Genomic DNA, 26,735 nt, shown 5'->3' on the forward strand with positions numbered 1-26,735 from the left:
GAAGCTCTTATTCTGTGGTACTGAAGGTTTAGGACTTCAGCCTATGAATTGGGGGTGAGGTGGATACAATTTAAATTGTAACAGCATCCTTCCTCTTATGAAAGTAACTCTAAAATAATTCCAGAATTTGCAGTAATCAATACTCAACAAAAATCCAATTGCATGATTATAAAGTTGTGGACAATGGGTTTGTTTCATGTCTTATGAGATTATGTTTATAAACTGGTATTTGTAAAGTTAATCACTAAAAGCACCAGGGGGCTTATGAAAGGAAAGGCATCCTGCCGTTGCTGCTGGCCCAACACTCACGATTTGCTTTGTGAGTGTGTGTGTGTGTGTGTGTGTGTGTATGTAGAGGAAGAGAGCTCTTGCTTTCAAGGGTTTTCCATTTAGCAAAAAAAGATAGACATTGTATATAAAATGATTTTTAAAAAACAAAATAAAGCTTATCTTTCTTTACTTAGTAAGGGTGTTTATGAATATACATATTGTGTGTTATGCCTCATATTTAGTGTTATGTGCTTTAAAGAGTTCTACTCTAAACTCTGAAGCAAATCTCTGTAAATCTTCATAGGATGTAAATCCGTATGTTGAAGATGGTCAGTTTGTCTGAGCTTAGCACAGTATCTTTAAACCTGATCTAAAATTTCAAAAGTTTCTTCCAAGAAAACCCTGCATACCCTTATATGTTAGAGTTAACCCAATGAATGAGTTTCTTTAGCCTCAGTGCTATGCTTTTTCTCTATTTTGTTATATCGATTTCTCTGTGGTGGAATACATTCTTCCATCACTCAAGATTCACAGGTACCATATCTATGTGAAGCCTGGCAGCCGGACTACAAGGCTGGGCAGGGTCTCCACTGCTCCCTCATCAGCCCGTTACATTACTTAAAAAGGAGTTACTTTCATCACCTGTAGATCTTACCACCGGGCTCTGAAGGTTGAGGGGGAACAATATTGCCTTATTTTTATCTAGTTCATCTTTCAGGCCACGATACCAACACAATGTCCAGTGAAGAGTATAAACAAAATGAGTAATTGGCAACTGATCAAATCTGAACCACTAATTTCATACAGTGAAGAAATTAGATAGAAATTCAACTACCTTATAGAGTTTCATTGTTAAAGTAGGGTAGCAAAGAAACTAAATTGATTACAACATTACACCGGCTAATAGAACTTACCAAATAATTGTATACACTACATATGTATATTAAGTATTAGCAAATATAGAATTATACCCATAATTAAACTATATAATAAAATATAATCATATGCATATGAAAATACAAAGGCACATACATTTTTTATGTTAAAGAAGAATCAATTTATTATTTAGTGACACTTTTACACTAACTGCAGAAAAAGTGAACATTTTATTTTACTTATTAGTTCTTAAAACAGCACCAAGTTGTCAACGGACCTTTTCTGCACACGAGCGCTGGCATTTGCTGCCTCTGCACTGTCGATGGCACAGCAGAGTCACTATTACTATTACCATAGTAATAGTCAGAGTCAACTATTACTATAGTTTTGACACTTAGAGTTTGCACATCAGAGCATGCCAGTCCACTTTGATGTCCTTGCATTCATCAAAAAATCAACTCACAGACTTTGATCTAAAATGAAATATAAGATCTTTAATATTTTTTTGCACATAGATATCTAGCATTGATATCTAGTTACTGGTCAAGCAACCTACTTACATCCAAATAGGTTAGTTATTAAATCTGCTTAAAATGAATGGAATACCGATCAGATAAAACCTGGAAAATACTTTTATTTCTCTGACTCATGAAACAGTGGAATTAATCAAAAATCTATATCATAGACATTGCATGTCTATCTCATATTAAAGTGTACTTTTATATCTCAAAATAATTCAAAATGCAATCAAATCCTAGGGGGAGGAAAATTTCTGTCTATCTGAAATGTTCTCTTGCTTCTGAAAATTAGTCCCAGCTGATCATAAGAATTTTTGTTGCATTAAAAAATTAGGAGTTTTTAATGGGAATGGAAAACTGTACTTGAACAATAATTAAATTTAAAAAATTAGGAGTTTTTGTGGTATGTAAAGGATCAAAGAAGACACGGTACTGATCCTCCAGAGCTTCCTGTGAGGAACTGAATTGGTGGTTAGATGTTTGGTAATTTCAGATGGCATGCAATCCTCTCCTGCCAGTTAACTGGAGAAAATTTCTGGTCTTCCAGAGGCAGTTACACTTTTCTTAAAATTACTAAAAGTATTAAATACCTACCCACTAATTATATGAAGAAAAATACTTAGTTAAAATGTTGAAAGATATATTTGATTTATTGTCATTGGTTTTTAAATGTCTACTTTAATTTAAGGTAAAAAAGAAGTACATGGTTAACTCTGAAATACGCTCTCGAAAGTTCAAGTAATAAGTGCGCAGAGCTGCATCCATTTGCTCCGGCAACGTGTGCGTTATTTATGACCTGCTCTAGCAGGCTCCAGACAGTGGAGAAGCAGATACAGCAGGTTACCTGGTGGAGTGCATGAGCGGTGAAAAGAATAAAGGCAGCCAGTGCAGGCCCCTCATATTCAGGTCCTCTTGTCTCTCCCCTGACTCAGCTCTTGGCTTGTGACAAGCTTTCTTTGCTACTCTTGCAGCCAGCAGGCTGACTATTACAGTGTCATGCTCTGGTTTTGACATTTATTAAACTATAATTCTGTCTGTATAAGAATATTGCAGACAAATATAGGAGGAATAAATGGTATTGGGAAAATTACAATAAACAAAGTAGTCAAAAAATTCTAACTTGTAATGTTACAGAATCTGTATACTTGCACATTTAGTATTAGTCCATTAACCAAAAGGTGGTCTTCATGATATTTCACCACTTTAAGGTAATTCCTTATAATTCTGATTGAATAAGTTTTAGTGCTTTCTTCATGTTTTCTATCACTGAAATAAAAATTCATATATATTATTCTGTTAGTAAATGAAAGTGCCAAATACTATAATCTTTTAACCACTGAATCTAAAATTGGCCCATTTAAATTAACAGCTATGAAAATATGGGGATTTATCTACAACATTAAAGAATATTGCTTCCATGGACCTCATCTGAACCCCCAATACCCAGTAAAGTTTCTTTTCCCACACACACATGCATACACACACACAAGAATATTATACTAAAGGTATACATGTAAATACGTATATTTAGAGATTAGACCATTGAAATCTGGTTAATGAACTTTCTATATGGTAAAACAAATAATTTTATAGGAGGGTTTTTAGGGAGCATATATTTTATAACTGATCATTTTGTATCTTTATCAGTGGGTCTTATTAAATACAATTGCCCGTGAATGTTGTAAACATTAGATGAAGCCCTGGCCAGGTGGCTCAGTTGGTTGGAGCATCACACCGTGCATCAAATGGCAGCAGGTCTGATTCTTGGGCAGGGCACAGACCCACGTTGTGGGTGCTATTGACAGTCAAGGCAGGTATGGTAGGTAACTAATCAATGTTTCTTTCTCACATCGATGTTTCTCTCTTTCTCTCTCTCAAAATCAATAAACACATCCTTGAGTGAGAATTTAAAACTAAAGATTTCAAAGTACCCTAGAAATTCTGATTTCGATGGGAGCTAAGAGTTTGCATTTTAAACCCTGATATCCCTCCTACCCCAGTGATTCTGATTTGCTGATGGCCCTGTTTGTGGGGAGGCGCCAATGTAGGGCATCATGGACTGTCCTAACAGTCAAGCGTCCCCTAGTACCACTGCTCAACATCATTTGGGAGTGCTTACGTATTGGTAAATCCTGAGGCTCATATGTATACAGCCTATTAGAGTATCTTCCAGTTATATCAGCTCTGACTGTCAAAGAAGGATCTGCAAAGAAAACAGAATTCAGTCATGCATTATCTAAAATGTTCTTAAAATCATTCTTGTTTCTTAAACTAAAACAAATCAGTGTTAGACAAATTTATACTGAGTTAACCTGATTTTTTTTTTTAATTTTTGTGTGTCACAGCTTTCTGTCAATATAGTTTGAGGAACTTTACTGAAGAAAGTACAGTATGATGTTGACTCAATGGCATCAGTTAGTTAAAAAAATATTTATATTTATATATTATAAATACAGTGCATTTCAATTGTAGAACTAAAAAGAGTTGTTACTGAGTTAGAAATGGCTTCCCCTGAACTAGCATTTGAAACTAAAGAAAAGCAAGAATGCTGTCTGTTTTATGAACCAAGTGAAATGAGATCACACACATACCCACAAACATGATTCTAGGCACATATTGTCCGTCTGGTGATAAATTTTTATCTGTAGTCTCGTGCTAGTAAGAGAAGAAAAAATATTATTGGATTGGATTGTGTTTGATAATCAATTTTGGAAATATTTTAGGTGAACAAGGTTTTCATAAATTGTATGTTTTGCTGGCTTTTCACAATTTCATGTAGCATTTTATATCCATCAATACTTCATAGCTCTTTTTATCTTAAAAGTAGGAAAAAAGGGATTCAAATTTTCCAATGAATCATGATATTAAGAAAATATTGTAGACGTCACGTACCATGAGATTCAGCATGATGAAGTTATTCTGAGCCATTTCTTGTATTTCTTCATTTTGAGCAAACACTTTTTTGAGAGCTGTGGGGGAAAACGTAATGAACATCAGTCAGTTTTAAGGATAAAGATACCTTCAATATAAATAACATAACAGTAAAACTACCATTTCCATTTGCATCTGTATCTGAGATATAAACAGCTCACTGGCCTATTGGCCACTTTGTGTCTCATTGGGAGGCAATGATGGACAGAGTCTGCCCATGAAGACGTCAGAGGATAATCCCATTAATGAAGCTAAAATTTTATTGCACTTAACTCACCGGTTAAAACAGCATGTTCAGCAAGTTTTCCCACCTCCCTCTGATGTTTTGGGGGGAAGGTGGGAAGAAGAAAGAAATAAAATTCTAAAGAACATATAATATAAATATATTTGATGGATTGCTAACAATAATTGTAGTTTTTAAGCACTTAAATAAAATGACTGCTTAAAAATGGTATGGCAGTTGTCTTTTTATTTTTTAAAAAGATTTTATTTATTTTTAGAGAGGGGGGAGGGAAAGTGAGAGAAGGAGAGGGAGAGAAGCAGCAATGTGTGGTTGCCTCTCATGCGCCCCCTACTGGGGACCTGGCCTGCAACCCAGGCATGTGCCCTGACTGAGTAATGAACGGGCAACACTTTGGTTCACAGGCCTGCGCTCTATCCGCTGAAGTCCATCAGCCAGGACTCTTTTTATTTTTTAATGGGACTTGCTGAGTGCTGACTTAACAATGTTCACCAGGTCAGTTTTTCTAGTACTTTTGGGAATACAGTAAGAGCTCAGGAGCTGAAGTTACCTTGGCAGTACTGGCATTCCTCCAAGTGATGAATGACCATCAGAGGCTTGTTACTAAGCAGAGAGACGGTACAGGCAAGTGATTAACTCTAAGTCAAACGCACAGTGACATTAGATTGAAAGTCTGCACACTTTCAAGAAGACTTAAACATACTGATATTATTCACAAATCATAGCACTGTAGACTGGAGTAGCCTCACCCAAAACATGGCTCCAGGATTTTGAGCATCTCCTGGTAGCTCAAGAAAAATGGAAATGTTCAGGCCCCTCCCCAGACCTACTCAGAACCCCCAGGGTGAGGGCCAGGAATCTGGAGCTTAACCAGCTCGCCAGGTCATTCCTACGTACACGGTAGTACAGTTATAAAAATCAAAATCAACTCTGTCTTGAGAGTTGAAAGGATATTATAAATAAGATATTAATTTCCAATGAACACTGGATATAAGGATTTAGGAGAGTCAAATTTTTAATTTAGGAGTTTTTTTAGTTTTCACAAAAATTCTATTAAAATTTGCCTATTTTCACATCCTTTCATTCTTGTAACAACTCACAAAATACAAATAATCTCAGTGAGAGTTCCCTCTGTCCACATTTTTCAGTTTTATTTTTATTTTAACTTTCTGAAAAAAGTTTTTGTGGTAGCTAATTGATTTTCCTGCTTGTTAGATTAAGAAAACCATTATGATATTAACTACAACGAAGGAAAAAGGAATTATGATTTGTATATATAGGATATTTTTTAAATGTTTTTTTAATTTTGAGAGGATGCTGGGTACAAAAAGAGACAGAGTCTTATGTATGAGTATTAAGCATAAATCTTTTAAAAACAACAGGTAATTATGTGAAATACTTGTCATTAAATAAACTTATTTTTAAAATTTATTCTCAAACATGTTAAATAGCAAACTTCAAATTGTTATTAATTTTATTTAATCCTCAAACTTGAAATATAAGTAAATTTTAGGTAATAATAAATCCTAAAACTTGCCTTTAAGCTTTATGGCAGATATAAAGCTAGCCATTTGCCAACAACTTCAGACTTATTGATGAAAAGACAAGAAATCTGATGAGTGAAATATTAGTCCTGCTTTTTAAGAAAAATAACCCTAGGAATATTTATTGCATTTTTTTAGAGCCAAGTATAGAACCGATCCTCCTCAGCATCAAGTGGCAACCTTTCTACTACATAAGTCTTCCTCTGGGTGAGCTTAGGCAGGCAAAGGAGTCCTGAGATGGAACAGTTTAGCGCCATGGGTCATTCTAATTTCTTCCTGGCACCTGCCCAACAGCTGGAAATGAGGCCAGGCAGGTGTAGGGAAAGACATCAATATCACTCTTGCAAAACTAATTTCTGCATCAGATTTCTGGGCAATATGAGTTCAAGGAAAAATTTATCAAGACCACAGAAATCTCAGTCTTAACAGTTTAGATATGAACAGGTTGTTCAGGTATTCAAACCAAGAGACCATTTCGTTTCAGGAAAAGCAGAGAAGTGTTTTGGGCAGACACTGAAGTGGGAACAGTCTTTTTAAAAAAATGGCTCTTTGCAGCAAAGAGGTGAGTTGTGAACATTTGAGGTTTTGCAGGCCATGGGGTCTTATTTGCAACTATTCAATTCTACCATCATTGCACAAGACAGCCAGAGATAATATGTAACAAATGAGTGTTGCCATATTACAGTGAATCTAAATTTATGAATCCTGCAAATTGAATATCATGTAACTTTCAAATGCTCATTTTCTTTTGATTAAAATTTATTAAAAGTAAAAGTCATTGTTAGTTTACAGATCAGACAAAACCAGGTGGTTCCTGTTCTAAAATCTCGTGAATGGGCCCACCAGATTGTGATAAACTCAAGTTGAAAGAAAGAAAAAAATTTTTATAGCTGTACTTCTGAGACTCTCTAAAGCCAGAGCTGACCAAGCCCTGTTTATCAGCATCATTTGGTGAATAATCTTTTAAAATTCTACTGTTTTTTTTTTTCCTTTTAAAATGGATCACAAATACAAGTGGTTTAAAACCCAAAAGGTAAAAGGTAAAAATCCCCTGCCCTCGCTCCTGCCTTCCAGAAGTAAACAGTGTTACCATTTCCTGCGTGTCCTTCCGGAGGTGTTCGGGTCCTGTGCCTGAGTATGTGTGTGTACATGGATACACACATACATGCTCATGTATATAGTTAGCATATGTATGCGTTTATGTGTGCATAGACTTCTGCAAATGTATGAGATTATGTTTATACACACAAATATGTCGATGTATATGTCCATATGCATGCCCCTGTGTATGTGTATGTATATTCCTTTCTTTTTAAAAATAAATACAAGCACGCTATACACATGTATTTGCATTTTGCCTTTTTAAAACAAGTTTTTCAGCTTCATCCACAAAGATTTGTTAAGTCAGTAAGGATAAAAATTGGGTCACTCTTGGTCACTGAGCATGGAACAGAGCCTGGCACATAGCAGTGGCCACTCAGTAAGTACTTGACTGATTGGTCATGAATATGGATTTTAAAGAAAATTCTCTGAATTGTTCTGATCAGACAGGCATGGGAACTGCTGTTCTAAGCCAGTTTCCTGTGTAAGCTTATATAATGAGGGCCAATATTGTTCTTTCATATGACTTATGTTCAAGAACTTGCTTGGCTAATTAAGAACTTAATATAAAGGTATTTAGAGCTCTTGGTTACTAAAAAACATGCTAATGGCAACTCTGAGTTGAAAGAGCGTACAATAGCAGAGCAGATACTTGCGGTATCCTTTCAAAAAGCTGACTTGCTGGTAGATTTTGTCTCTCCTGTGAGGAGGTATCTGTATGATCTGTCAAAATGGACTGAGAGCTATGTTACCTTTTTTGAATGTGGAAGAGACCTTCTTCGTAAGTCTGCACCCAGGTGATGTCATCGCCCCATCCTGAAACGGAAGAGAAGTCAGTGTGCATTAACTCGGTACCATGGAAGACCTCTGAATGAGGCTCGTGACAAGCGGACACCTATTTACACACACTTAAGCTGCCAAGCGCTCATTTGACAGGTGGTAGAGAGGATAATTAGGTATCCTCTACTGACGTGGTGTCCTTGCAGATGAGAGTGCTGAGGTTTTGTGACTGTGTTTCAGCCCTCCGAATGGCCTTAAACCCAGTAAGTGCTCAATAAATGCTGTTACTAGTGATGATTGAAAGGATATTTCTGGACCATGCAAAACCTCTGGTTTCAGAATGAACAGCAGTACATGACAGTTACTCTTTGCATACTTTGTAAGTCTATTGGGAATATTTTGGATCATACCATACAATGCTCTTCTGTCTTGGGTGCCAAGAAATGCTGACTTCTTCTAAGCCATGTATGTCGTGACCAAAAGAATTCCAAATTTTGCTTTGAATTTTGCTTTGGAAAAAAATCCTGGTGTTTCATAGTTGAGAAACACAATAAAATACAGGTGTTCCAGAAGCACCCAGGAGAGGGAAGGACAGAAAAACATAAAGCAATGAGTAGAGAGAGACCTACTATCTTTTAAAAAAATGATATGGGTAGTTGGGAAAGTAGATTAGAGATTAAAGAATAAGATTGTTGAGAAGAATGCCCCCAAACATTCAGAAATACTGCAGAGTATTTTCAGGAAATATCTTGGTTTATAGGTGAGAAAGATTAACTTAATTTGAATATAGAAATGTTCATAAGCTAGTTTGGTCCCAGGCTTTCTTGTATGTTTCACATGTTGTTAAACTGCAGTTTCTGGTTTTGATACCATGGCTGACAGATGGCCAGAAATGATAATGCCAAATTGTAAAGTAAGATAAAACACATTTCCCTGGCTTTTGCTTGTTGGTTTGTTTTTGATTTGTTCACTTTTTGGTAATAACTGTATTGAAATATAATTTACATACAAATACAGTTCATCCATTGAAAGTGTACACCTTTTCTTATATACACGGTTGTGCAACCATCACCATAATGATCAATCCTAGAACATTTTTATCACTTCAAAAAGAAACCCTGTGCCCTTTAGCTATCACCCCCAGTTCCTTCTTCTCCCTCAGGGCTGAGAAATACCTAATCTACTTTCTGTCTCTATAAGTTTCTTATTCAGGAGATTTCAAATAAATGGAATCATACAACATATGGTCTTTTGTGACTATATGCTTTTACTTAATATGATGTTTTCACAGTTCATCTGTGTTGTGGCATGTGTCAGCACTTCATTCCTTTATATGGCCACATATTATTTTGGTGTATGGCTAGACTACATTTTATTCACCCATTCATCCATTGATGGGTATTGGGGTTGTTTCTACTTTTGGGGTTTTTGCTTTTTTTAAATTAAATTAAAATTTTAAAAATTTCCTTCTGCCCCCACATTCCCCCCACTGTGCTTTCGCATCAATATTCTGCACTCGTCTCTATTTTTTGGCTTTTATGAATAATGCTGCTATGCACGTTAGAACACAACATTTCATGTGGATGTATTTTTAATTTCTCTTGTGTTACGTACTTCAGCACAGAATTCCTGGGTCACATGTATCTACATTTAGTCATTTGAGGAACTGCCAGACTCTTACCCACGGAGTTGCACTGTTTGGCACTCTTACCAGTGGTGGTGGTTTGTTTTAGTCCAATTTAAGGATCTTAACAATGGAAGACCTGTTATGCTCGTTTTCTAATCTATCTGTAATAACTCTGAAAGATTTTCTGTACAACTTTTCTGGAACATATGTAGGAACTTCACACTGTATTCTGCATTAAATAAGAGTAGTTCTAGTGAAACAACCAGTGAGACCGGGCTCCTACTTAATTTTTCTGTTTTGTTGTAAACACCATTCAATGCCAGAATTTTAGCAATGGGAGGAGTTACTCTTCTCCTGCTCATCTTAGTCCCATCAACATTAGAGGGGTGTCTGCCTCAACCCTCTAGCACTGGGAATGTAAAGGTGAGAGAACATGGTCCCTGCTCTCAGGGGAGCCATATTGTATTATAATTATTTGTTATATACTTTATCTCATAATCACAGTAGGCCAAAGGGGATACAAGAGTCTGAACTTTCTCCAGGGTCTTTGTTCATTACCACAATTCTATTCCCAGCTATGCCTGCTTATCCTAAGAGACTGTATTTATTCATACAATATATACGTACTGGGTACCTACTAGTAATATATACCAGACACTGGGCTGGGTGTAGGGTGCTGGGCAGTTCTTTTGGCTTAAAAAACAGTTAGGATTTGGGGGGTCACTATTTTATTTTTCTCTTTGGAAACTGATTACCTTTTCCCAATAATCTTTTCTCTTCTTTCCAACATACTCTCTACTGAATGGTTTGGTGTTGCCCCCTCTTCTTAGGGGCTCTGTATATGACTGTGTATACTGTACCCAAACTCTTCCCTCTTAGCTCTGCCAATAACCCTCATTCATTGTGAGCCCCATGTTCTCTTGTTTCATACATGATAATAGGTGGTAAAAGGCTTCACCAAATGTAAACCAGTTCCTAGTGGTGGAGTTCCCCGCTGATGTCAGTCATCTTCCCTATTAAAATAGTTTTTAAATAACTGAAATAGCACACTCAACAAGTTGTTTAAAGTTTACCATGTATGTTGAGTATATTTCTCATGAAATTCACCAAACATTTTAAAACAGATGTTTGAAAATGAATACACAGAATGAAGGTGACTTACGGTACAGTTGTAGCGTTCTGTTTAACTCAGTCCTGGCGGGTCTTACCGGGCAAGGGTACATTTAGTATTCCACACTTCAACACTATGGAGCTAATTGTTTTATAAACATTGTGATTATATAGAGATATACATAATAAATTATACTTAGGAAAATAAGTATAATTTCTCCCTTTAATTTCTTTCTTTCTAAAAACTTACTGGTCATTTTGTTTTTCCGTTTCTGTGGTTTTAAACTGAAGTAGAATGAATTAACTCAGCTATGCTTTGATGGGCAATTGGCTGGTACTCAATACATCTGTTAAGAAATGAATGAACTTGGAAAGTCAATATTTTAAAATTTGAAATGATGCTATAATTGGTCTCCATTTGTTTGCTCCATTTATACACTCTTCCAAGGAGTGGTCAAGTGTGTTGTGGTTTGTACTACCAATTTTAAATTAGTTGTGTGGAGGTAAATGATTTTGTTCCCATGCCTGTTACCTGGAGATGTAGGAACTGATATGCAGAATTTTTGATATAAATTGTTTCTTTAAAGATGAAGATAAATTTGTTTCTTAGGCCAAAGGAAAGCAGTAGTACAAAATAGAAATGTTTTCTAAACATGTAGCCAATAATAGATCCAGATTATAATGTCAAAATCTCTGCAGCTGTTTTCTGGAGTCAATATAGCAAACGCTTGGTTAACCGAAATTCTCAGAGGGCAGGATAAAAAATAATTTTCTGGGGATTTTTGTATAAAATAATTCTGATTTTTTTTTTGCCTGATAGAGGACAGGGAATTGGAGCAGGTTTTGAAGGATCTTAATTGCTTTTGGGACATCATTCTGACATATCAATTAATATTTTTACCAGGAGTGTGGTTACCAAAGTTACAGGCAACCAAACCAATTCTCCACTATTTCTATAAAAGCTATAGCAAATTTTAGTGTTTTTCAGATGGTTTGGCTCACTCTTGAAAGTCAACAGATCCTTCCTGGGTTTTGTTTTTGCCTACTTTAAAGTGGTAAGCAACAAAATGTTCCGGTTGACTTTGCTTTCTAAGTAGTGTTTGGCTAAGAGACTAGGAATTTTAAAACAATCCAAATGGCTGAGTGTAGAAGCTGAAAGGAGATCCTAGTACCTCGTGAGAGTGTCTGAGGAGGCCTCTTGTCCTTTCTGATGGCTACGGCGAGGTTGGAAGAAACGGCGAAGAGTAAGAGGCAGAGGGCTGAGGCTGAATGCAGCATCACGTGTTCTCGAGGAGCCCTCAGAAGCTATGCAACAGAAAATAGCTGTTAAAATCCAGTAGATTATTTCAAGCTGTTATTTAAGATTCAGACAACACCTATGCGGACAGTATGCTCTGCTTGTGTGAGCTGATGTGGTATAACTTCCTGGAACTTTCATTCACATGTTAAAAAATATTTTAAAAATGCAATCAACTCGATAAATGTCCACTTGGTGAGAAGTCACATTCTGGGCATCCTAGGAACCATGGAATGGAGTTGAAAGAAACCTGGACCTGGGCACTTGCAGCTCACTTCTGACTGCACTTCAGTGCTCACAGCACGGGAGTGAAACTCACATAAGATCGGGTTTATTGAAGGTCTTTCAACCAGAAAGCACAAAGCAAAGGTGACTTTTGGCATGTATAAGTATTCTTTTGATTCTTTTTGGTCTGATGGATTAAACCAACATGTTAATTCTGTGCCAAGATAAAAAGATTAGGCGTGAACAAATACTGCTTACAATGGAATTCAGAGAAAGAAAATAGAATATGGAGGATTCTTGTTTTTCAAGTCCTGTCATTCATCATTTTCATTCTTCCACCAGTTACTCTATATTTTGCCCTTTAGTTTACAACCCAGCTCTCTAAAAACTCAAGTTTATTGTCACATTGCTATAAATTAAACATATGTGTAAAGAAGAAGAGACTTGTTGCATCCGTGGTTCTCTCTTGGCTTGCTAGAGTTCAAGTAGATTTTAAAGTCAATGTGCTGTCCCTTGTACTCTGCATATAAGATATAATCAAAAGGCTAAAGCTGGATCTGAGCTGCACTTAAACTATTCAATAAATATCTTGTATGGAGTGTTTAATGCTTGTGAGATGTTCAGTGACAGCATTTGTAACATATAAAACTCTTGTGAGCTCTGGTTGATGTGGCTCAGTGAATTGAGTGCTGGCCTTTGAACCTAAGGGTCGCTGGTTCGATTCCCAGTCACGGCACATGCCTGGGTTGCAGACCAGGTCCCCAGTAGGGGGTGTGCAAGAGACAACCACACATTGATGTTTCTCTCCTTCCCTCCCTTCCCCTAAAATAAAATAAATATAAATAAAGTGAAAATAAATATCGAGATATCTATTTATTTTATCTAAAAATAAATAAATAAAATCTTTAAAAAATAAAACCTTTTTGAAAAATAGATAACATATGCAATTTTGAAATCACCACAAAGTATGAAGTAAATGAACAAATCTTTTGTTTTTATTTAAAATTCCTTCAAAGCAGTTTTCCTTTTGACTTACATTATTCAGTAGTGAATTCCCACCTGTAAAATAGTGAATGACTGTTTTGTGATTCTGTTCAAACATTAATACTGCTATATGTAACTGTACTAGACATTGTGGAAAATTGAAATATTAATAAGACAAATACACCTTAAAATAATTTAGTCTTTGACAGTGGAAGTAGGCTCACCATGTATGATAGCAACCTTGGTCATGGAGAGAACAACCTGGTGGTGGGGAAGTGTATAGATCCTAGTTTTCTCCAGATGCTTCCCCATTCTTCCCAGTCGAGTGTCCGTTCCTCGCCAGCAGTGCACTCCTTCAGTCCTCCCCTGGAGGACTGCACTCCCCTGGAGGACTGCACCAGCAGTGCACTCCTTAGTCCCCTGGACTAAGAAGAATTGCCACTCCAGGTCAGCCCCATTTAAAATATTTCCCTTCCTAATCTGCAATGAACCCACTTTTGAATCTCTGTGTGTCTCATCATTGAAAAGCCCCGTAAACAATAACCATGGTGACTGATAAGAATGTCAAGTCAAATGCCTGTGGTTATTAATACCATAAAACATTCAGATTGCCGTATTTTACCTGAAGGACTGGCTATCTTGTACTTTAAAAACTGAAATAGAGGCCAGGTAGGTTTTAGTAGGGGATAGAGAGCACTGAATCTGGAACACAGAGTCCCGTGTGGGGAGGGCATTCTCTGCCGGGTTGAAAACGGCAGCAGAGAAATCGAAGCAACCATCTAAGGCTGGGCCTTAACCTGGAACCAGTGACTTCCGCAGAGTCAGTGACTGAGTCACAGGAGGATCGAAAAACCCTGAAATTAATGTAGACTTTTGTGTGCTTCAGTTCATTTTCCTGGCGAAGATGCCTTAAGACTCTTCCAGGGGTCTTGGTTAGGAAGCAGAGTTAGGAGAAGCTAATCTGAAGAGGGCCTCAGAAAAGGTTCTCTATGGTAGAGACAGATAAGTAGGTGAAATCTGGACCGAAGGAGAGGAAGTATAACTTCACCATTCTCTTGATTTGAAGCTGCCAAGTTTAAAGTTGAGTGGGAACCAAACTTTTAAAAAAATGTCAAGTTATTGTATATTATTGCCAAAGACTACTCTAAAAAAATCAAAACATTGAATTTCCGTTTTACATTATTTGATTGGTTGTAAAATAGATATTGAATATATTCTGTGATAAAGCTGATGAATTGATGTATTTTTATTTTGGGACGAACATGTTTTCCTTGGTAAAATAGAATGCATAGGCTGTTCTTTGACCCCAGATGCACGGTTAAGCTGCTTTGGGGACACAGATGGAAATGGTGGGGTGACAGCCCCAGAGAAGCCTGCAGTGCATTCAGGAGGCTGGCAACCAAACGGCCACATTAGGTGTTACAAATCTTGGCCAGTAAGCATTGAGTACACACACATGTTACTTTTCAACGGTAATTTAATGTAAATCATTTACTTAGATGATATATAAAAATATTTCCTATCTTAAAATAAAACAAAATTTAAAAGAAAACGGAGAAGAAAAACTGCTACTTGTAGCATAATTTTTGAAGGGTCATTTTTGCTCAATGCCAGTTTATTATAATATCATGAATGTAAATAGAGACTAAAAGTATGAAGCCAGCAAAGGAAGTCCAGTTCATTAAAAGAATTATATACAATTTCATTGAATATTCCCTACCCTTTACTGAAGACCTCCCTTTTGAATAGCAATCATAGACAAATTATTTAAATATAGCAGAGCTTGACCACTGATTAAATCATCGGGAAATTTTGCTTGCTTACCTGAACTGGCCAGTGCTCTTGCTGGAAGTGTGTTCTGGGTTTCTGGTTAGAAATGGGTGTGGTTTTAGAGACACTGGCAAACACACACACACCCCTGACTTGCAGCCCCACCTGCATTGATACAAGAGCACATTCACCTGCAAACTTAGAAAAATAGGTTTGCCTGAAATACCCTGGACTTCTTTCCAGTTCTCATGCTTCTCATGCTAAAAAACCCTGCTCTCTAAATTAAGATGGAGCGTCCTTCTAAAAGGAGGCCAAATACAGTCTTTGGGGTTTTTTCTCTTCTACCTTTTACAAGGTAATTTAATGTTTGGCTGGAGTTCAACACCAGAAAAAAATTAAAAGGGAGGAAGAAAGGAACCGGTCTGAATGCAGGAACTTGTGTGTAGATCATTGTTCTCAATGAAAGTTCAGCGAGGCTTGCAGATTAGATACAAAGCAAACAGAAATTCCTAAGGGTTACTCTGTTTACAGGAACGCAATTAACAGCTAAAGAGATCAGGTCCTATTTTACACACACATACAGAGAAACAGAGATGCGCCGTTTTAAAATTTAACATTTTAATAATGTGATTACTCTTTACAGTCTTTCTACACAATTCTTTGTGCAAAAAACAGGAAGAAAGGCAATTAGATAAGTTTGTTTATATTTATCTAATAGAGTTAATACTTTTAATAATTAGTCCATGGTTATGGTAAAACATTTTTCAAGTATAGAGTTTTAAGTATAGAGTTTTGTTTTTGTCAAAACAAAAAGTAAAATTCTCTTCTCCGTCTCCAATACTGTGTTGCCTTGTGCACCCTACCCAAGGTGCTCAGACCCGCCCTTCAGATCCACTTCCTGGAGCTAATCACAGTTAAAATGATCCGAGGCAGGGTTATAAAATCTGCCTCACCTGTTTTTGTATAACCGAGGAGCTAAGAACTATTTTTGCATTTCTAAATGGTTGGGGGGGGGAAATGTCAAAGGAAGAAACGATTCTTCCTTTGATATGTGAAAATTCAAATTTATTCCTTTTGTGATATGCGAAAATTCAAATTTCAATGTCCGTCAGTAGAGATTACTGCATGGAATCCAGCCATGGTTATTTTCTTAGGTACCGTCTGTGGCTACTCTGGCCCTGTGACTGTGGCGTTGAGTGCTGTGGCAAGGACTGTGTGGCTGGCAAGTCCTGAAATATTTACAGTCTGACTTTTTACAGAAACTGTGTGGGATGCCTAATGTAGGATACAGTTCCATAACTTTTTCTTCCTCTCTCCTTCCCTTCTCTTCCTCTCTCTTCTTTCTCCCTGCCTCCTTCCTTGCCTTCTCTCTTTTTGCCTAATTACTCAATGTATTAACAAATGCACTGCTGAAGAGGGGTGGATGATTGTTTTGCTTCTAACATTAAAGTGAGTGTGCTTCTAGTATTTCAACTTTAGACAGAGTTCTGGTTTGACTGACCATGTTAAGAAGGTAACTGTTATGTATTCCTATACCACGTCTCTCAAAACCAAGAATGTTGGGTTTTGTTTTATAGAGATGGATAGAGCAAATTTACAGTTTTCCTCACCGCACCTTCTCTGTGATCCTGAGAGAAACCCCATGTAGCTGGGCTGCAGTATTCTTGAACTATACCACTGAGTTGTGTATTTGTTTGAATTCTGCTTCCTTATAAAAGATTCTCAAGGGGAACCTTCCTTGGGACATGCTATTCAAATGGAATTCTGTCTGCTGAAGGTGAAGAATCTTGGGGTACAGTTTAACATTTTAAACCCAGAATTTACAAAGCGAAGTGAGTCATGGTTCCCTGTCTCAGAGGAGGGTGGGAACACGTTCGCCTTGCTCCTCTTGCCTGAGAAGTCCACAGAGAAGGGCTCAGAGTGTCTGACGTCCTTGTCCCACTCCTCACACATCATCTATTTTAATGGACAATGAGATGATAATGGGAAAAAAGTCCAGCACCTCTGGGGGAGTGAAACTAGGTCCCGGGGTGTCTGAGCTGGTCCACATCATTGGGTCTCTCCCACTGATGTAAGCGGGATTATAGTTCCTAACCAGGACAATTTGGAGAATAAAAAGAGGTTATCAAATCATTTAGAGTTACATAGTTTTTAAATAATATTTCGAAATATGTGTATGTCAACTAAAACTGTTTTTCTTATATAATAGATTACAAATAGTTCTATTAAAGGTTATTCTCAACAGTAACATTTTTAAAAAGATTTTATCTATTTATTTTTAGAGATAGGGGCCAGAAGGGAGAAAGAGAGGGAGAGAAACATCAGTGTGAGAGAGAAATATCAGTCAGTTTCCTCTTTTTTAAAAATTTATTTAATTATTGTTAAAGTACAGTTTTCTGTCTTATACTCCCATGAGACCCGGACCGAAGACCAAGGGAACTCACCACCCAGGCATGTGCCCTGGCCGGGAATTGAACTGGCGACGCTTCGCTTCGTAGGAGAATGCTTAGCCAACGGAGTCACACCAGTCAGGGCAGCACTAACATTTAGAAAGTGCATTCATGCACATTATGGCAAAATTTTAAAAATTATTCTTTATATATGTTTATATTAATTAATTTCTTAACTGTACTTGTCTCTGATACCAGGAGGCTGGTATTTTTCTGATGATTTTTCTGGTTTATTGGTGTTAAGTTTTCTCAATGGATTTTTATATGTATCTGTTAATGAAATTGCCTACAATCATCTTCAAAGTTGTTCCTGTGGTAAATGTATCTGGGATTGGCATTGGCTTCGATTGGCACTTCTCTGTGGGTTGTACTGTCTTTAATTAAGTACATGATCTTCCTGTAGGACCTTGGTTACCTGGTAAGTTGGAGAAAATTTACTTCAGTGGAGGACAGTTTCAGTTCTAATTTTAATCTTATTGAAAAGTTATTCTGTGTTGAGCCTCTGTTAAGGCTCTCTCCTCCTCAAGAGAAAATTTGAGAAGATGAGACATGTAAAATAAGTTACTGCATTTCTCTTCATCATTATTTAAAAGGTTTCATTAAATCTCCAAACTACAGAATTGAAGGTCCTTTCCATTTCATTCTGTTTGGGCACAGAATATAAATTCATCAAATTAAATAAAGACCCTTTGAATAAATCAAGATATTCCATAGCTGGGGCTAATTCTTTCCGAAGTAACGGCCCATATTTTTATACAATTCATTGGTCACGTAGTCATGAATTGAGTTTAGGGTTAGGATTCCCTGTCCACTCTGTGTGCATGTTCATGTGCCCATGCACCCGTGTTTCAGTTTCCAGTCTCTAGAATACGTAGGAAATAAGCAGTATGGAAAGGTCAGCGGCAGAATGCGGATCTCCCTCTCGCTCTTCTTCCAGCGGTGGCGCTCCTAACTAGAGACGGTAATGACCAACTCTTCTTCCAGAAATACTTTCTCTGTATTCAAGCATGGCCCTACCCAGTCATTAACTATGTATCTGTCTATTTAGCATCTTTGTGTATATCTCCCTATGTAGTTTTTATTATGAGCACAAATGGTGCCATTCTACCAATAACTTCTGACGCTCTATAAATTGAATATTGCACCATAGCGAAACAGGTGTTTATGAAACTGTTTAGTAAATCAAAGAGAAAGAACATTCTGTAGAGAACATTTATCTGTTTTCATTTTCTAAATCTTGTAGATGCAAATACTAACTTTAAAAATCCTGGTTTCCGGGAGGGGGCAAAACGCTAGATTCTTTGAATTAAAGGAATAGGTATGCTCCAGGAGTTGTTGCTCAGCAGTGGTGCTTTATACCAAACATTTAAAATCAATGTGTTTTTATACGCCTGTCATGTTCAGTGCCTGCAATCCATCGATTCCTGCTTTCTCAGGAATGGTTACAGTTCCCATCACAAAACAACGACTCTTTTGTTAAGCATCTCAAGTCTCTTTTTCAGGGTAGCACAACTAAACACTTCTTAGACTTCAAGTGTTTTCACAGTATGAATATAAATGGAATTTATTCCTTGGTTCTTGCTACATGGGACAGATAAGATTGAATAGATTTGCGAATATAGCTTCTGGATTACTGAGTCAAGTCCTTCTGTCAGGCTCTTTACCTGTAGCCTCTGGGGGTGACACTTCACTTTTATCCATAAGAGGTCTCTGTGCCTGGACTTGGCAGAGCATTTTGCCTCCCACGGAAGGAGATCGGGGACCTAGGCTGGCCACGCATTTCCCCATCCAGTTAGGGGAAAGCCTGCTTTAGAAATTATGGGTGAAATGACAATGGAGAGTGCCCAGCTGGGAGGCAGCCATGGCCAGGCTGCAGAGGGATCCAAACATAGTTTTCAAATGGGTGAGGAGGAGTACAGACCATGGGAAGAAGGAAGCAGAGCCAGTGTGCCACAGGACGGGGTGGGGGGGGGAGGAGCCTCGGGTCTGGGGAGTAAACGGGCGGGGCTCTCGGCGCTCAGGTGATATGTGGAAGGTCCATTTAAAGAGCTGGGGAGAGTGTGGATGTGGCCTTGTCATAAGATTACAGAATAAAGAATCTTAAGATGGCACATTGAATGTTTATAATAAGTTTGAGTTTGAAAGCTTATGATTTAATCTATAAAAACTGAATTGTATTCATAAACTGCAGATGTGAACGCACCAAGCCACAGAATGAATTATGTTTCTCGGGGAATTATACACCTTTGTGTAGGGAATCATCTTAGTTGGGTAATTTCAAAAAAAATATTAATAGAGGAATGTTCCCTGAAAGAAGATACAGCTCCTCCAGCTGATCTTTCGCTTCACAAAGTCAAATTCAGTGCTTGGTCAGGGTTCTTAGGGCTGAGTATTATACGGAGAAATCTGCAATGAAAATTAATGCTTGAAAACATTCTACAAGTTCACAAAATTGTATGTTATAATTTTCTAAGTACACAATTTATTTTGTCTGCTTGATGAGTGAATCATACACTATCGGTCCTGAGTCCTGCTAAAGCTCTGTATTTACTTTCCCTCTCTTTTGGTCCAGATAATGCAAGATTTTAATTTTGCATTTTACACTTGCTGTATATCCCTTTTAAGGAATTCCTGTACTAGATACTGTAGACTATTTTTCTTTCACATAGGCCTCTTTTCTGAAAGACACTGATTTCATCCTGATATTCCTTTTTCTCCATATTGTTTTATATTTAGGGGAGGTGGGCCCCATTGCTAGCTTCAGAGGGAAATCTTCATTATATTCCAGTGGTTTTCAACCAGGAAAATCTGGCAGTGAATGGGTACATTTTTGGTTGTCACAACTGGAGAGGGTTCTACTGGCATTCAATGACAAGAGGCCGGAAGTGATTTTAAACACCCTACTATGCACAGGACAACTGCCACACCGAAGAACAATGTCCAGGCCAAATGTCAACAGTGCTGCAGTTGAGAATTCTTGGTCTATTTTAATTCAGTCACAGTGGTCCCATTGTAATCCAGTGTTGGTTGAGCATGAACATGTGATATTAGTCTGGCCAATGAAGTATTCGGAGAAATAACGGAAAGGGATTTTTTTCCTCATTAATAAGAATCAGTAAAGAAAATGGCCCCTTTTCCATTGTATATGGTAATGTGGTGGCCACCTTTTTATAATACCAATGGTTAAGAAGGACGAAGTTGACGTGCTTTCAAGAGTCTAATAGAAAGATGGAAAGAGAATCTGAGTCACTGTTTTAACTATTCTTGGAACCATGTGACTGAGGGCTTGTTCTGTAAAAAAATAAATTTGTTTTTACTGTTTAAGGAGCTAAGTCAGAGTTTTCGGTCACTCTTAATCCACATCATCCTAATAGATGAAATTATTTAGCACTTGCTTCTTTCATAATTAAACTTTCCAACTGTTTCGACATTTAGTTTCATTGGCTTCATTTCTCATTGACATTTCTTTCTCACGGGTTTTTCGTTGTGTTATAGAATTTTAGAGCAAGGGTATGGGGGTGATACACATCGATCTGTGTGGGTCTGGGGTGCCTTCCAGGTTGTCTCATGGCAGTGAGAGCTTCCTGGATGTCAACGTACTTGTGGTTCAGTAAATTCAAGATGCAGCTGTTTCATGTTCTACTTGTTTAGTATCTTCTACTGTTTAGTGTAGAAGATTTGAGGCCAAGCAGAGTGTCTTGAAATTAAAAAAAAAAAGTTAAACAAGACATAGTAAAGTATATATTTCTACTCTTTAACTTTGCCTAGAACTCAATGAATTTATTTAACATAAACACCCAAACCTGTAGAGTTCCCAGAAGTGGTGTGTGTGTGTGTGTGTGTGTGTGTGTGTGTGTGTTATTACATAACTGGTTGTTAATTTCCATTCTGTTCCACTTTTTCTTCCTGGAAACCTTGCTACGTGTATATGGGCCTTTGACGCTGTCATCTATGTGTCTTTAATAATTTTCATTTCTTTAGCCTCTTCCTCAGAGGTCAGAATTCCTCAGGTTTGTTTTCTAGCTGGTTTGCTTCTTGTAGTATTCAATTTGTTGTTGCTTTCATTGATAGTATAACAGTTAGCAGTCACACTTTTCAATGATAAACCTATTTTCTTTTTTTAAAAATTGATCTCTGTTTATTACCACAGATATTGCTTTTATACATGTAAGATAAGGTGCTTCTGTAGAGGTGTACCCAGCCAGATAGGACACCTTGGGGGTGGTCTCAGTTTCCTGAGCCAATGCCCCCCTGCCAGATTTACACTGTGGGTGCCTTTGTGGCTTCCCCATTGTATGAAGACTCCAAGTTTTACTGCACTTCCTGAAAACTCCAGGAAAATTGACATTTGCTCCCACCCACCCTCCCCTGACTTAACTTTGGTTTCAGGTGTCCCTGCAAACTTGTTTGAAGGATCCTTTCATTTATGCCTCTGAAGGTTTTCCTTTATCTCTTGGATTATAGGCATATTTTTCCTTCTTTCACTCTGGTCTTGGCTGTGCTCTTTTACAGAGAGGTGCCTTGGATGTTCAGCTTGGCTAAGAATACCTTTCTGTAGTTTACAAGGAGGAAAAAATCCCCTCCCCCGACTCCCCGTACAATATTCAAAGGAGAGTTTAGAAGCATGTGGTTCAGGTTACCATCTTGAATGAAAAGTTACCATCTATTTTGCTCAAAGTTGAGGCTAGAATGGGTTCAGTGATTTAGTCAAGTTCACAGTGCAGAGACTGATCTTTTACACTTAGATCTTTTGAACCCAAATTTGGTGGTTTTTCTATTAACCCTGCAGAAGATGTGGTAACAAAAATTACAGCCTAAGTCAAGTGTATCTGAGAGATACATTCATTACTAGTAGGTGCTGAAATGAAAAAAAAAAGGAAAAATACTGCATATTAGCATTTATTATATTTATATAATAAAATGTGATTTTTATTTGTTTTAGTTATAATCTAGAAATTATTAAGCAGAGAAATATAAGAATATAAAAATATTTTTCTCCAAATAATGGAAACATGGATATTGCTAAAAAAACCCCTGTACAACTAAAAAACATCATTAAAGGAGGCATCATCCATAGTGCCTGAGAGTGTAAGCCCCGGGGAAGAGGAGGAGGCAGGTTCTAGCATCTGGAATTGGGGTCCCAGGGCAGGCCAGGAGAGCTCACTCTTCAAGGCTGATTGGAGAGGAAGCAGGGACCCCAAAAGGTAATTGTTTTCTTACACACTTCACAGTGGGAATGCTGATTTTGATCCCGGATTCTATAAGGCTTCCTCCAGCATTTGCATCAATGTCTTAATAATTGTCGTGACAACGTCCCGTTTGCAGGAGTCCCTGGAGGAACAGTGGCTGTGGGGCCGTTCGCCTCTGTACCCCGCCACCAGAGGTCCTGCTCTAGGGTTGCGATGTCTGGGTTCAAACACCTGATTCGTAGCCCTTGTGGCCCCGAACAAGTTATTCATGTAAATAGAAACGATAATAATGTTCACCTCACAGAGTTCTTGAGAAGATGAAATGAGAGTGAACACCAAAAGTGACAAAGTGCCTTCCCAGAAATGTCCTGTGTTGGACCAGGCTTTCTTGTCGTTACTTGAGATAAGAGAGTGCAAAGGTCAAGTTGCTTTCTTTTTTGGAAGAGATAATGAATGAATATTAAAAATAATGTTTGATTAATTTCCAACGAATATTATTTTTCTTATGTATTGTTATAACTATTATTCAAATGAGCCCACTAAGCCCAGAAACGAAATAAGAAAAGCATCCTTTAGATGGACCGATTGGATATTAGCTATAAAATTATTTAGGGAAAATGGAAATGTCTAAGAAACAGCCAGTTTTTAAAAACTATGATTCAAACAGTTCAAAACGATAATTCCATTTTCATTTTAAATAAACTTAACTCAGTTTTGATTGTGTTTTTTTTTTAAAGATTTTATTTATGTATCTTTAGAGGGGAAAGGAAGGAGAGAGGGAGAGAAATATCAATGTATGGTTGCCTATCATGCATCCCCTGCTGGGAACTGGCCTGCAACCCAGGCATGTGCCCTGACTGGGGATCGAACCATGATCCTTTGATTTGCAGGCCCACATGGTTGTGTTTTTAATGGCCCAACAAGTTCTTCTAAGGAGGTTATAAACCGGAAGGTCCCAGTCAGGTGGGGAGCGTGCCAGGGCGGGGATGTATTCTCCACTTCTGACACTAGGTGCCACTGCAGTCAAGGAAAAGCTAAGCAATCAAGGACCAGCGAAGTGTAACTTGTACTCGGAGGGACGGACTATCCTGCCACAAAGCATTGTGCCACAATGTATTTGGAGAAGAGCCTGTGATGTAAAGATTTACGTATCCACATTGCTCTAGTGAGAGAAAAGCGCGTGTTAATGTAGGTATGGCAATAACCTCCATTCACCTAAAACACTGATTAGAAACAACTGCTAACTGTTTTGCATTTCTTGCTATTTCTCCCCCAATCCATAATAAAACTGATAGAGCTCTCCAAGTATTTGCAAAGCAGAATCACCCTGACAGGGATTATAAATGAGAATTTCATGAACCGACTCACCCAGAGTCTAGTTCTAATGAACGTGAAGCTTAAACATTAAATCTTCCTTTAAATATTTATTTGACTTTTATTGGCAATATTTTTATTTTTTCTGTATTTATTTATTTTTTATTTATTGTTCACACTATTACAGATGTCCCCCATTTTAGCCCCTTTGCCTTCCTCCACTCAACCCAACCCCTCCACCCCACCCCCTGCCCCTTCACTACCTTGTGGTCTGTGCCCATGGGCTGTGCATACATACGTGCATGTATGTTCTTTGGCTAAGCTCTTCCAGTCCCTGCCCCCTGAGATCTGTCAGTCTGTTCCATATGTCCATGCCTCTGGTTTAATTTTGTTCCTCCGTTTATTTTGTTCATTAGATTCCACATATGAGTGGGATCATATGGTACTTGTTAAGTGTTTTTTAAATTGTATAACTTATCAGGTGTTTAAAAGTTCCTTTGCTTGAGAAAGATGTGAAGAACCAAAAGATTCAATGTATTTAAATTGAAAATGTATTTCATACTCGGGAGTTCTGATATTTGCGTGTTAAGCGAACAGTCACCAGGTAATCTGCATTTGTTGAAGCAAAATATCTACAGACCATTGGAGGGAATGGAGCCCCCTTAATGTTTCTTTTTATCATCAGGCGAATGGTGAACTAAAAAATCTATCCACCCATGAGGTGCTCTGTTAAGTTTATTTCCCCATGTGTGTGAGTTGGCACTCTCTTGGCACAGATTCAGAATATCTAACGATATGCCATGGGTCCCATCAAATCAATGGATACTAACTCTGCTGGTGCCTGGGAACCCGAGGGGTAAAGAAGGGGTCCACATTGCGTGGGAGGGGATATTTGGCAGCACCTTCTATCAACTCATGCAGGAAGCATTTCAACATATTGACAGCTGGAATGATGGCATTATGCCTACTGGTTGAATATCAGCCCTGTGTGTGTTGAACTTGGCTTATCAAGGGCTCACAGGAGCTCTGGTTTAGACTCTACACACAAGTATCAAAGGTATAGTTTGTTTTCCTCTGGATGATGGTTCCTACTGCCGATTTTTGCAGAGAAATGGCTTTCCTGATGGGAAGGTCGCACCTGGGGAGAAACTGAAAAATTTAGGGAGGAGCTTGGCAGGATTATACATTTCTGAAGATTCGCAAGCCAGATGTGTGCCTGACATAATGGCATGACCTTGGTGGTGCCAGGGGGTACATTGATACTGGGGACAGAAGTGGCGTTCTCAGTACTGATGACAAATCCAGTTCGTTTAAAGTGTCTTGAAAACTCTTCTTTCCTTTGTGGCACCTAATAACTAACATACCAGCTTGCATTGTCTACAAACTGTTGCATTTATACTGGATGGAGAGGAAAGACTAGGTGGTAGGGCCCTGGGGTTTCTGCATCCTTTGCAGTGCTTTGGTTATGAGCCTGCGGAAGCCATCCAACTCTTATTTGATAGTTGATTGGAGACTTTAGTTTCCTGTTGATTGTTCTTGTGTTTTGAAGATGATCTGAGTTATGCTCAGCCAACATACCAGAAATAATATCTAAAGAAGAAAACTGATGGGTTGTGCTGCCAAGGGTGGGAAGGGCAGTACGAGGAATGAATAAACTGGAAGCTGTGTTTTTGTGGGCCGGGGCCTCTTGGGGTTGCTTTTGTCCCCCAGTCTCTCCCATGAGATTTGTGTCATAGATCATGCATAGAAGGGCCGCAATGGCCTGGGAAAGCCTGAGAGAGCTTTCTCCCATCTCAGGTCTATCCTGGTTTGCTGTTGAAAGGTAAAACGTCAAGGGCCAATGCTCAGGGACACTTTCTGGTAAAGGAAGTGAGTTGGCTTTTGTGTTATGCCAGAGAAACAAGAGAAGGAATGTAGTTCAGCTCACTAGATTCTATTCTAGGCGCCTGGGGAGAAAACCCTATTCAGTGCATTAAAATAGTGTTCACAGCCCTGGAGTGCCCTTTCTTCTCCCACAAGGTGGTGGCATTCAATGACTGAATGGGGACACAGAATAAGGGGTTAGGACAAGACCCCAGTTTATCTTAACTCCAGAGATGACTAGCATGTGTTATTTTAGATTGAGGGAGAACCTCTTACTGTGTTGATTTCACTTTTATCAGATAACCTTTATAAATCAACATGTGGGATTTGTCTATCACAAAAATTGCCATGCTCACTCCTGTGCCTTACTGGGTTTTCTCCAACTGTCACATTCTGTGCTAGCATTTTACCGAGAATGGTGTCACAGCAAACTGCTGGTTTTTCCCCCTGAGCAATTCAGAAAAATATCTGATTGTGAAAAGGTCAAGTTTTAAATATGCAAACATACTTCTTTCTCCTTTCTTTGCTATGAGATGGAACATCTCCTTAATTTAGCTTTTCACACACTAAGTGTGAGTTGACATCATTTCTGTGTTTTGGCTTGGCTTTTATTTGGAATGTCGTTCAAGGTCTTTGACCTAGCTG

General features: G+C 38.1%; 1 protein-coding gene across 2 annotated transcripts; it reads right to left on the minus strand.

Moving 5' to 3' along the window:
• Positions 1 to 1,620: 1,620 nt before the first annotated feature.
• On the minus strand, positions 1,621 to 15,531 carry AGR3 (anterior gradient 3, protein disulphide isomerase family member). 2 transcript variants are annotated; one of them, XM_037056272.1, is made up of 8 exons: positions 15,329 to 15,531; positions 12,171 to 12,303; positions 8,234 to 8,297; positions 5,387 to 5,439; positions 4,557 to 4,633; positions 4,256 to 4,319; positions 3,784 to 3,867; positions 1,621 to 2,930 (listed from the first exon to the last, which is right to left on the minus strand). In XM_037056272.1, the coding sequence occupies exons 1-8, from the start codon at positions 15,443 to 15,445 to the stop codon at positions 2,881 to 2,883; spliced, it is 642 nt and encodes a 213-aa protein (XP_036912167.1). In that variant the 5' UTR covers positions 15,446 to 15,531; the 3' UTR covers positions 1,621 to 2,880. The 2 variants fall into 2 exon arrangements, with proteins under 2 accessions (XP_036912167.1, XP_036912168.1); XM_037056273.1 differs by having other exon boundaries at positions 12,171 to 12,321; positions 15,329 to 15,366.
• Positions 15,532 to 26,735: the final 11,204 nt, after the last annotated feature.

The sequence above is a fragment of the Sturnira hondurensis genome, unplaced genomic scaffold (assembly GCF_014824575.4).
Source record: "Sturnira hondurensis isolate 20B ecotype Veracruz unplaced genomic scaffold, ASM1482457v3 Scaffold0008897, whole genome shotgun sequence".
In the NCBI taxonomy this organism is placed as follows: domain Eukaryota; kingdom Metazoa; phylum Chordata; class Mammalia; order Chiroptera; family Phyllostomidae; genus Sturnira; species Sturnira hondurensis.

Excerpts from the sequence above, each read along its gene's own strand:
- AGR3 (XM_037056272.1), bottom strand. The coding sequence starts at position 15,445 with ATGCAGGTGGGGCTGCAAGTCAGGGGTGTGTGTGTGTTTGCCAGTGTC. Across the intron at positions 12,304-15,328 it reads AAGAGCACTGGCCAGTTCAG|CTTCTGAGGGCTCCTCGAGA; the intron begins GTAAGCAAGCAA and ends TCTGTTGCATAG. Across the intron at positions 4,634-5,386 it reads GGAATGCCAGTACTGCCAAG|CTCTCAAAAAAGTGTTTGCT; the intron begins GTAACTTCAGCT and ends TTTCCCCCACAG.